Source organism: Elaeis guineensis, chromosome 8 (genome assembly GCF_000442705.2).
Source record: "Elaeis guineensis isolate ETL-2024a chromosome 8, EG11, whole genome shotgun sequence".
Classification (NCBI taxonomy): Eukaryota; Viridiplantae; Streptophyta; class Magnoliopsida; order Arecales; family Arecaceae; genus Elaeis; species Elaeis guineensis.
In genome coordinates, this window is record NC_026000.2 from 8,645,568 (window position 1) to 8,657,622 (window position 12,055).

At 38.0% G+C, this 12,055-nt stretch overlaps 1 protein-coding gene across 6 annotated transcripts in view; it reads left to right on the forward strand.

Moving 5' to 3' along the window:
* The first annotated feature begins 6,742 nt into the window (after positions 1-6,742).
* Positions 6,743-12,055, forward strand: part of LOC105050400 (calcium-transporting ATPase 5, plasma membrane-type) — a 42,260-nt gene continuing 36,947 nt past the window's right edge. The window contains exons 1-3 of one of the 6 annotated variants that reach the window (XM_073242661.1): positions 6,743-6,916; positions 10,807-10,951; positions 11,104-11,274. In XM_073242661.1, coding sequence (XP_073098762.1) covers positions 11,140-11,274 — 135 coding nt within the window. In that variant the 5' untranslated portion in view covers positions 6,743-6,916; positions 10,807-10,951; positions 11,104-11,139. Of the gene's footprint in view, positions 6,917-10,754; positions 10,952-11,103; positions 11,275-12,055 lie in introns of those variants that run through there. The other 5 variants (XM_073242662.1, XM_073242663.1, XM_073242664.1 and 2 more) reach the window with 5 other exon arrangements.

The window sequence follows — 12,055 nt, forward strand, 5'->3', positions numbered from 1 at the left end:
TTGTTGTGCATCTATAGTGATAAATGGTCGAGGTCTCAAACCAATAAATATTAATCTAATACAAAAATGTTTTCAATATCTAAATATTCCTATTTAACATGATCTAATCCAACAACGTGGTCCAACCAAACTTGATTTAACATAATTTAATCCAAATTTTATTCGTGTTTGGGTTGGATTTGGTTAAAGAAATCCTATTCCGAGGCCTGAGCTGGGTTAGGATTTGTCCTCGATCCAACTCAAAGAACCTGGTTGCTGCCTGCTTTAATGTGCTTAGGTCTTTGTGGTTGTTCTGGTGGAGGGGCTGTGCGGGACCGTATTTCCCACCATTCGTTTTAGAAGCTAAAAGAATTTCTTCTCACCTTTTCTTTTGAACATGACTTTCCGGCGAAAGAATTTCTTCTCACCTTTTCTTATATATATATATATATATATATATATATATATATATATATATATATATATAGAGGACATAAAATAAAAAATAAAAAAAAATAAAAAAATTAACCGTATTGGATATATTCAATATTGAAAGGATACGATCATCAGAGTTTAAAGTGGCCTAATATTGTACCTTCAAGGTCATATGTTACACAGCCATCAACATTTCTTTCTTTTTTCTTTTTTTTTTTTGGGTAAATATCAACATTTCTTTCTACTACTACAATTTTGTACTGAATCTGCCCTCATAATTTTAAGTTGTGTACACAAAACAATGCACTTTGGGCCTTCATAGCTTGGCCCATGGGCCTTGTTATACATCAAACAGTTAGTTTCCTATTTTCAGATCCAACAGTTCTCATGATTTCATAAAGAGCAATTCTTTGTACCACGTGGTGCGGTGATTGGATCATGCGTGGAGTGGTGGGGTGAAAAAAAAAAAAAAAAAGAAAAAAAAAAAAAAAAAGAAGAGGGGGGAGGGGGTGTGTGTGGTGGGGCGGAATTAAAAAAAAAAAGAAAAAGAAAAAAAAGTAAGTGGGGAGGGGGGTACCGTGCAATAAGAATTTCGCTTTCAGTAAATCCAGTTGCTTTATTTTTTCTTCCTTTTTGGAAGTGGACAATGGCTTCTGATTTTCACATTGCCATAAACTTCCATTTCTATAATCGCAAGTTCTCAATCAATAACCTTCTAAGCACACCTTTTATGTCCATTGTCCAATCAAAACATCCAACAAAAGGTTACATCTACTGATCCCGGAACAAGAAGATTTTATGTGGTTGGAATGATGGCAGACTTTCAATTTGGTTGCCTTAGGGCTTCAGTTGGGTAGGAAAGCCAGAAGGGAAATATGGGAGAAGAGGTTAGGCAATGGAGGAAGAAATGGTAAACCTTGATGAAGTCTGCTGATAATGATGGTAGCGTGTTGGTAGATGTTGAAAAAAGTTGTTCATGAGAAGATAGACATCGGTGGATTGGGGTATTTTCTCAGCGTTATCCATAGGATCAGGTTAGTGGGTCCAAAGCACAACCGAGTCCAAAAGTATACCCTCATGCTGCTATGCTAGGGGCAATTGTTCTACCACAGGTGGACCCCAATTGATGAAAGATCACTTATTGTATGTCGTGGTCGCCCACAACTTGGACTTTCTATGGTAAAGAAGAATAAAGATCCATTGGATTTGGTTGATTGGGTGCTAAGGAAAGAGTGAAGCAAGTATCGCTTTGAAGTTGAACCTGCTTTGGGCCTCCCTTTACGCTATTCCGTTTAACTGTATAGAGAAAAAAAGTACTAACCACCATCCAAGCTTCCAAACAGATCCTGTCATTTAGGGAACGCCCAATTCTTTAGAGAACGAACCTAGGCCACGCCTGATGCTAATGGCACTTCATCCTCGTGAACTGGAGGACAAGGCTGAGCGGGACAAGTTTCACTTCTCTGTAAACGCTAAGACCGCGTATAGCTATTGCGGATTATACAACTCCGCCACAAGTGAACGGTTTTGAGTGATCCAGGGTTCGGTATCTAGGTATATTTTGTGAATTTTATATTTATGCATTTAAGGTGACGTCAAGATGCCTTGTAGCATCGTCACGCTTCTACCCCCATGAACTGCAACCGTTCTCATTTTGAGAATAATGCATGTCTGTAAGTTATAGGGCACCTTCTATCAATTTTAGTTTTTAAAATTTTATTTAATTGATGTCAAAAGTAACACATGCCTAGTTAGTAGCATTGTACACAAATAATATCATTTGATTTACTTAAATAAAATGTTTAAACAGCTTCTACTAGGTTGGTTAAAATTAAAATCCCTGATAGCAATGAAGTGGAGCCCTTAATGCCTGTCGTTAAGACATGCCGTGATAAAGGCATTGATTAAAATGTTTTGTTTTATTTAAGTTGGCTTGAAAGATCATTTACTCTAGGCAGAAGCTTAACAATGATTCTAGTTATTTCTCATTCTGCTTGTCACTGAGTAAATTGGATGCATGCGGAGACAGTCCATAAACTCATATCATCCTGCCAGCTTACAAATGAAGAATGTAAAACTGGCACGGTAGAATGAGTCAATTATTTTGGTAATTGAATCATATGTTCAAAGTGTTGTAAGTGGAGAAGTGCATTTGGTAGTTGGGCATACTCATGGCTTTGCAAAGTTTCAGATCCATATGCTAGAACAATATGTTGATATTGGTAAATTCACGTGATTATGAACTATGATTAGACCATGTCGAGGATGGAAGGTTTGATGAGCTTTTTGGTGTCAAATTAAATTGATTCAATTACTTCAAGTCTTCAACTCTATAATTGAGAGGCCTCCGATATATTGGTTAAATTAGCATTATCACAGAAGATTATAAGGCATCAGCGCTCCAGTTTTGAGTCTCACCTTCACTATATCTTCTTTATATATATGCGTAATGAAAAACCTTCACTATACTTCGTGAACTCCATGAATAATAAGCCTTGTCCATGTTTCTCCCCGTAGAAGGAAAAGACGTGCTTTCCCTTCTTTTGCTCTTTTTTTAAAAAAAGAAGATAGTAATGGGGTCATCTTTCCAGCTTGAACTTGGAACCTTTCTTGAGTATAAGAGTGAAGGAGATAGATGCTGACTGGTGGACCAAAGTCCAGCGTGCTACATATTACCATCAGCTATAACATTTCCACCTAATTGCCTCCGTCTCCTCCATCTCTTTAGTGGTTATATTTGGACGTTCCACCACCGTCAACCCTTATAGTGGTATTTTATTGTATATATGTATCTTTACAAGTTCTACCTGTTTTGGCTTATAGTTTTCTTTTCCTTGTTTTTTAGAGTAGAAGCAGCAAGATGGGCATTTCACCTGGAATCAAGAGTGAATTTGTTATCTAGCATGAAGATATGTGCAAGGACATTGATCTTGAGAGCAAAACCATCCATATTGCTTTCTTTCTGCATTCATCATGCTTAGTGTTAGTATGTTATTATGAAAAGTTTTAACGGGTTACCGGACATCCTAACTGTTAGTCACTGTCCTAGGAGACATCTTGTAGTTTTACTCGATGACCTTTTTACGATCTTTCATCAAATAATCCTACCGTTAATTATATTAACTTTATACGTGTGCTGAATTTTTATCTATTTATCACACAAACCTTCATCATAGTTAGACATTTGGTCATGCGCTGAACATTTCACCTCACTTGTAATTGTAGTAGATAAACCCTTTATACAATTCTGTAAAAAAAAAAAAAAAAAAAAAAAAAGGTCTTTATACAATAGATGACTAAGAAACAAAGTGAAATACATAACGGATGGAGAGTATCTTAAGCTTCACTTGAAACAGATGTATCCATCAAATAGTCGTTTCTCTTGAATAAATCATGTGCATATGCTTGTATAATAGTATCTGGAAGAGGTTAACCAACAAATTGTATTTATGTTTGTGCTTAATTTTAGGTTGCAAGGAGAGGTTGGTCTAGTAAAACTTATATACCATTCCAACATCTCCCACACTTCACCCTGCAAACCCATCTATCACGCTACGTGATTTCTCCGACTCCTCAAGCTGTCATAAATTACCATAGAAGCAAGATGCATCATGGCGAGGATGGCGACAATTCCTCTCCTTTTTCTCCTCCTCAGACGACTTCTGGAGTATTTTTAAAGGACTTCTAGCATTAGCGTAGGGAGAGGGGAATAAGGACCGATGCTATGTGCCTTCCTTGGGTCGCAAGGGACTAAACGTTACCATCAACTGAAGGTTAATGGTGGTGGGATGATATCTAGGTCTTTTGATGAATTTCGTAGAAGTTTCTTCACTCTTTCGGAGGAGTATCAGATGGAATGAGATTGGTGGCCCAGCCTTTTGGCAATATCTATCTAGCTAGCATCTACTATGTCATAAATATAATACAAATTCTGTTTATCTTGAGAATCTCAACAAAGTTAGATTATACTTTTTACAATATTAAAATCCTAACTGCGTTCCAAATGGGGTTCTCGTTGTATGGTTAGTATGAGTACGTTGATGTGAAGGACACGGATGTTGAATTGCAATGGGAAATGCATACTGATAAGCTCTGAGAGGAGTTCATGCTACGATAGGATTCTAGTTGTTCAAATTGGGACAACATTCTGTATATAAAGAGATAAAGCTGGAAAAAGTAAGAACGGTTGAGTGCTTGGAGAACATAGAGATGCTGATAATGTGAAGGCGCCAATAACGTGATGCACCTCATGCAAATGAACTTCAGACTATATATGAGAATAAATGATGTCATTTGGAATAAAAAAAAAAAATAATCTATGTGCTTGTTATGTGTATACCAAAAAAGAAAGTTTCTAAAAAATAACGTGTGAGAATCGGTGTTGTGCATGTAACGGGAGCCTGCAGCGTTACTCGGGAACGCATGCATGGAGCCGAAACACATGTTTACCCTGACCATCGTGACGAAAACACGCGGCATCCAAGTCGGTCGTGAAGACCACGTCGTGTTTCATGGGCCGTATACGCGGCCGGTACACGAGAACCACGCTTCCATCGGCGACAATTGCCTTGTTATACAAAGCTTCCGTACTACTCTGGGCGCCAACAGTTAATAAGCTCCCAATCAGAAGTAAATTTTTGTTGCAACGGTGAAACCATATTCTCATCATAACAAATCAATCAACGGTCAAAAATAAATAAAATATAAAAAAATAATATGGAGTATTATCTATAAAAATTGATGAAATACATATGAATCGATGAAATATAAAAATTTTCATTGATTTGTTATAGATTTGATGTGGTATCACCATTGCAACGAATATTTGAATCACAAGGCAGTTAGGGCACCCCTTTCTCGTTCTCTCTCGAAGTCTCGGTCCATGCATGTAGAGTAACCAGCCTTACCATTATAGGCTAGCTCTAACCTTCCTTGCCGTCTGTCATGGGGTTATACCATCTCGATCTTAATTTTCAGATGTATTCTTCGGTTAGCAGCCAAGATATCGAGATAGATCTCGATGACGAGCATCATCTTGATGTCCTTCTCGTTTTGCGAGAGAGCTCTCATTGCCGTAGCTCCAACTCGGATGGCTTAGGAGATCGAGAGGTTAGGATTTCAGATTGAGGAGTCGAGAGAAAGTGTACGATCTTATCGGACTTTATCTCCGAACATTGTCCTCAACCAGCTATCGACGACCTCATCGGACTACTGTTAATCTCTTGGTCAGATCTAAACCAACGACTTTTGAAGTCTCAAGGATACTAAGTCGTTACAAAAAGAACGTGGATCAGCAGCACGTCTCTTAAATATTGGATGGTTACGATAGAGCTCTCGCAATTACAACAAGATGTGGTACGTAAGTTAATGCCACTAATTGATCACTATCTACGATGATATTGTGGATCATGATTCTCCATGATGATTACTAATAATCAAGGTAACGTACTCTTCTCTCTTTATAAAAAAAAAAAATATAGGATCTTTTGATAGATTTTTTTTGAAGAACAAAAAAATATCTACTCGCTGGTTCTCTTTTTTATAATTCCAAAAGCTCCGACTGTCTTAAATATCGAAAACTCTTCCATAGAAAATTTTTGATAAGCAGATTTTTCTTATAGAGCCTAGGAGCATTTAGCCATCTTCAGATCCTAGCCGACTATCGAGCTCCATCTTCATCGGCTGTCGATTTCAGCTACTCCTCTTCGGCACGGAGGCCTGTGCAACACAATCAAATTAAAGAAAATTTAGTAGTGGGATCTCATGGTCGAGTAACTTAAACCATACGAGCTTCACTTCCTTGTAGCGTTGCCATACTCCTAGGTAACATGCACATGACTGGGATTGCTCAAAATCCAGACAACACTCACATAACAAGGAGAATATATACAAGCGTTGCTACGTGTCCTAAGCGATCAACGGAGCAGTTTCCACTTCGATTTGGCGCCAGGGGATTGCTGCGATCTGGGAGGGCCACTGTAATTTTTTTTTTCTTTTATTATTATTTTAGCTAAATTACTAGCTATTGAGAGGCGCACAGGATAGTCACTGGCAGCTTTAATATCCGTGCAAATTACCCTGAGAATGCATAAGCATCTCAGAAACCACTTGAGTATGAGTCGCGTATGCCAACAGCAGCTTGGGTTCCGGATCAACCACTCAACGTCTCAGCCCCCGTGCCACCGCGTTATTTCCTATGTGTGCCGACAAAGAAAAAAGGGTGGCGCGTGGTCTTTCCTTCTCTCCTTTTCGCATTAAAACCCTTGTTCTTTTATTTATGCTCTCATAGCTAAAGCGGTGACCCAACCTTTAATATTTTGACCAAGCGAGAGAACATGTTCTCGCAATGGGGTAGCTGTGGCTCTCCAACCTCTGCCTCTCCGTTATAAAGAGCGACCAGACACATGGAAGCGAAGCAGATCCCCCCGAGCACGCGAAGCTGGTCCCCGGGTCACCGCCCTCGCCGCATCGATCCCATCTTCCAGCTTTCTCCACGGCCAAGGTACGGTCTACTACCTTGTTCTGCTTCTGGTACGAGAATCCGGCTTCGATCACCGGCAGGTGAAAAAAAAATGCTCCGGGACCACTGTAGCCATTATTCCCTTCGCCCAAGGGAATGGTCTAGATCTAGCTCGTGGGATCGTATCCGATCCAAGGAGTGGAGGAGAGTAGGTCGGATGCAAGTATATCCTGATCTTGCAATGCTTTCGGACATGATTTTGAGGAAATGCTGCATGATCAAATGGTTTGATATCTTACGCTCTAATACTGCAAGAAAGCTGTTTTATTGGACGGATTAGTCGCAACGACCTGCATTCTTATTATGAAAAACGTCCAATCCCTGACGGTAATTAACTATTGTCATAAATTTCAAGTTTTGGATGATCTTGTGTGACAATTAAAAAAAAAAAAATCTCATCACAAAACAATTTTCACTTTAGGTAACGACATCTTAACAGCCATCACAAATAAAATTATGGAAGGAAGATAAAATCCACTGACACAATATATTCATTAATCACGAAGAAACTGCAAAGCAATAGGAATTTAGATGTTGTCACTTAAAGTGTTTTTGTGACAAAAATTATCTGTCACAGGAGCCTCTAAGATTTTTATGCTGTAATTTGATCATCACCTGTAAGTGAGTTATGCGGCAATTTTTTTGTTGCCACAAAAACCTCAAAAATTTTTGTGATGATTATCTTGCCATCACCCATAAATAATTTCTATGATATTTGGTTTTTGTTGTCAGGAGATCATTTTATTAATGCCCATCAAATAAGATATTAGAGTCAATGTTTTAGTAATAAAATATTATTTATTGTCATTAAAGATTTTTTTATTTTTTGTGATGAGAAAAGTCACTTCAAAAGCTATATTTTCGTGTGGCAAGTAATCTTCTCGTCAACATAAATAATATCTAGTGATTGTTTTTCTAATTATATATATATATATATACATATAAAAGAATCAGAATTTAGACTCAAATTAATTTATTAAGTCGATGCAACTTGCTATTTGAAGAAGCTCTCCTCCTCAAATACGAACAAATGAAAGGGTTGTAAAGCTCTATATTTACATATACTTTTAGAATGTCTTGAGTTCTATTATATTATTAGGGTTATTTATCATATCATGGTAGATATTCAATTTTTTATGGAATAAATATTAATCATTTTAAAATAGAACAGCAATAGTTATGGAACTAGATTGACCTGGCCAAAGGATCGGGTCAATGGGTTGGACTGGGTTTATATCAACCTATATTTAAAAAAATAAAACAATATAAGTAAAATTGATGCTTTCCTTGGTAAAAATAAATAGGTTGAAGTGAATCATCTATAGAAAATGATGCTTTTATATAAGTTATGTATCATGTAGTGACCATGCAATCACATATTGTGCAAGATATAGATTGGTATAATTGCAAAAATAGACTTCTACAACTCAACCTTGAATTTAGGAGGATTTGAACTTGCTCATTTTTCTATTACTTATATTTTGCAAATTTTAACTATCAAAATTACACAATTTATGCCTATCTAAAATTTGCTAATACAAAAAGATGTCATCTGTGCATTTCACACTAAGTAAAGCTGCACGAAACTTGAGTTGTAATTTATGCCAATTCACTTAGTTGGATACCCATGACTTAAGATGCAATATAGGTTAAGCACTTGCTTATCTGCAGCTTAAGCATGATTTATGATAGCACAATCTATGGCTAAATGAGCTATCAGATGAGCTATAAATTTGAGTTGTCGAGCCTTAATGCTCCTAACTCCACCCATCCTTTCTTGTTGCTTCATATAACCCATCTCCTTCATGCACCCTCTTCATGATGTGGTCTCTTACTCCTTCCCTGCCCACCAGCATTAGAGGCCAAGCCTCCACTATTTTCTTCTTCTCTCATCTACTTTCTTGCCCCCATCTCTTCTCCTTCCCCTCCCCTCTTCCACCTTCCCATCCAAACTCTTATAACGTGTTTTAATTCATGATTGGAATTCAAACGGATTGAAATGAAATTTGGAATACCTATTTTTCCTAATACATTTGATTTGTAATTAGAACTAGAGTGTAATTTGCTGCTACGAGAGTAATGATTAGATTATAGTGAATTGAGACATTTATATTCTCCTTTGGAATTGAAATGACAGTAGGATTCACTTCAACCAAATGGTTGGAATAGTAATCACTTAATATTTTCATTTCTATTCTAGAGTCCCAACTCCTTTCAATCAAATATGCCCCTATATTGGTGCTCTTTCTTTTGCCAATGTCAAGGCCACTTGTTTGATCGGCTGGGTCTCCCCCCTCATGAGCGATGCCCTTCATGGGGGGTGATCATGATGCTTTGGCAGTTGGACTATCTGAATAGAGCAGAGGATAAAGAGGCTTGTCTCCATCTCCTCTTCGTTCCGCTGTCATTCTGACCTTTACATGACTTCCTCTCGTTCTCCTTTTCCTCCTCTCTCCATACTCTATCTCTCATCTTTCCTCCAAAGAGGAGAAATCGAATAACTCAAGGTGGATTGCAGCTTGAGTTGCAAAGCAGCTGCAGCTACAAAGCTCCTAACAGTTCTTTAATTTCCATGACGTCTCATGCTTAGCATAGGTGATTGATTCGTGCAGGGCAATTTTGGCACATTGCAGAAATGGCGGTCATTCTGAATGTCTCCATCGTATGGAGTTACCTTGAATCTTCCCTAGATATGCTAACATTAGGTCAAGCCTAATTTTTTTTATGATGTGCTTTCCACGTACCCTCACTGATTTCACCAAATGAAACATCTGGTTCCCAATGACCATGACACGTACTCAAACCTACTTGGTTCCTGCAAGATAGCTGCCATCCTCTAAAACGTATCAAGCTTTTTGCTGCAACGAGAATATATAATGTGCTCGGCAAGACCTTCCACATTCTATATTATCTAAAAGCCTCGACCGCTAAAGAATGTGGGAGAATCTGGTTCTATCCGTCGGTCCTGTCCACTGAAATCGATGGAGATTGTTACATCCATAGAAATTTGACTAGTGGAACCGCTTTCACTTTTTTGATGCTGATATTGTTTGAAAAAATTTATATTGGACAATAAATTATAGTTTTTATTGGTAAACGACAATAAATTGTAGTTGTAATCCACTATTCATCTCGACGTATTGCTGTGTTGATAATAATTAATGATAGAGAAACAACTTGAGATGATTCAATATCATTCCTTTAGTGCTATCTCCGTATAAAATGTTGAACATAGAAGGGGTGACAGACCAACGAAAGATATTTATTTGTAATTACAATCAAATTTACCTAAGTTGATTTACAAATAGAGATGAGAAAAAGTATGAAACAAAACTCTAGATGCGATACAAGGATAAGGATAAGATTTTTATAAATAATATTTTTAAAAATAATATATTAATTTATATTTTTAATTTGCAAAAAATTAATTTCAATAAATAATTAGATAAAATAAATTTATAATTTAATAAAATGAAATTAAAAATTTATTTCGATAGAATTCTCGGGAAGGTACTTCTCATTTAACCATGTCAAGACTGAGGGTCATTGTTCATTTCATGAAAAACGTCATATGTTTCCTTATTTTTGATTTTCCTCTCTCCCTCCCTATTTGATCATTATATATATTATTATTATATTAATATTTGCCACGAAGTGAGTGAGCGACCTGTACACATCTGTACTTGTTGGTCGATGGTAACGGCCACATAAACAAGTCCAAGCTTTTCATAGCGAGACTTGCTCGGTGGGCTTAGATGGACGCTTGTTAGACAGCCATGTTCCCCATATATATATATATGTATAGAGACGACGGACGCACTTTATGTTCTTTCGAGGAAGCTTCCTCCCCATCCTCACGGTCTTCCTTGTAGCATGGGCAGAAGGAGCCGGATGCAGACAGGAGCGACGCGGGAAGAGGAAAGAAAGGAAGGAGGAAGGTAACAACGACCAAGGAGAAGGCCCCCTGGCTTCCGATTCCCACCGACTCTCAGGTCTCCTCCAACTCGCCACATAGAGGTAAGCCGCCCCATACAAAAAAGAATAATAACAAAGAGGGTAGTGTACCTCCTCCTGGTCTTTTCGAACCCTCCTTTCTCTTGCCCTCGATTGATTCTTTGGAGATCGAGAGGGCATTGTGCGGACCGCAGTTTGATGCTCAATGGTGCCAGATTCACCGGCACGGTGTCATCTCTCCTGCGACAGCGATGGAGTTGGCGTCTCCCAACAGGTACGTGCGGCAGCGCGACGAGGAGTGCGGCAGCACCAGCGAGATATGCTCCCTCAGCACCTTCGAGATCCCTCCCAAGAACGCGCCCATAGAGCGGCTCCGAAGATGGAGAGTATGTTCTGGATTTTTTTTTTTTTTTAAAATTTGTGGCGTTGATTTCTTTTTACTGTTTCATATGTGCTCTGGTACCAATGCAATAGTCCTAGTTGTAATTCTTGATCGGTTTTTCTTGCACGCAATCTGATGCGCCCTGAGTTATGCGATGATTTAATTGGAATATGATTTTTTTCTTTTATTCTTTTGAAGTTATTATAAGTATCTTGGTGAGTATTTATTTGATTCTTGGGCTGGAAACACCGGAGGGGAAATGCAGTTCAAGTTTGTTGGAAGAAGAGTCATGGTAATTGTAAAATGATAATGGGATTAGGGGATGGATGCATCTCAAATTGTTAGTTGATTTTTCAATAGTCTTTTTGTTAAAAAGCATATATGTATTTTGACGGGGACAGCTACATTTATTTATCTTGGATGTTTTAGTTGATGGAGGAGATCAGCAGTCCCTGACGGTGTTCTACTAGTGTGGGTTGGTAGTTCCAGGACCCTTAAGAAGGTTATGAAGGTAATAGCAGCAGAGTTATTGCAATGAAACAGTACGATGGATGAATTGGTGATGGAGGATGGACTAGTTTTAAGACATTGAATGTGTTGATAGACCACAGAATTGGCATGAGAGATATATTGCAGTGATCTGATTGATGCCTGAATGTTTTATGTCTGATCAAGAGAAATCATCTGAAATTAGATCGATGCTTTCTAGGAATTCCGTAAGATAGAACCTTGATAATATGTAATAATCTTATTCGAACTTCAAGCCATGGCTTCTTTTAAAGTGT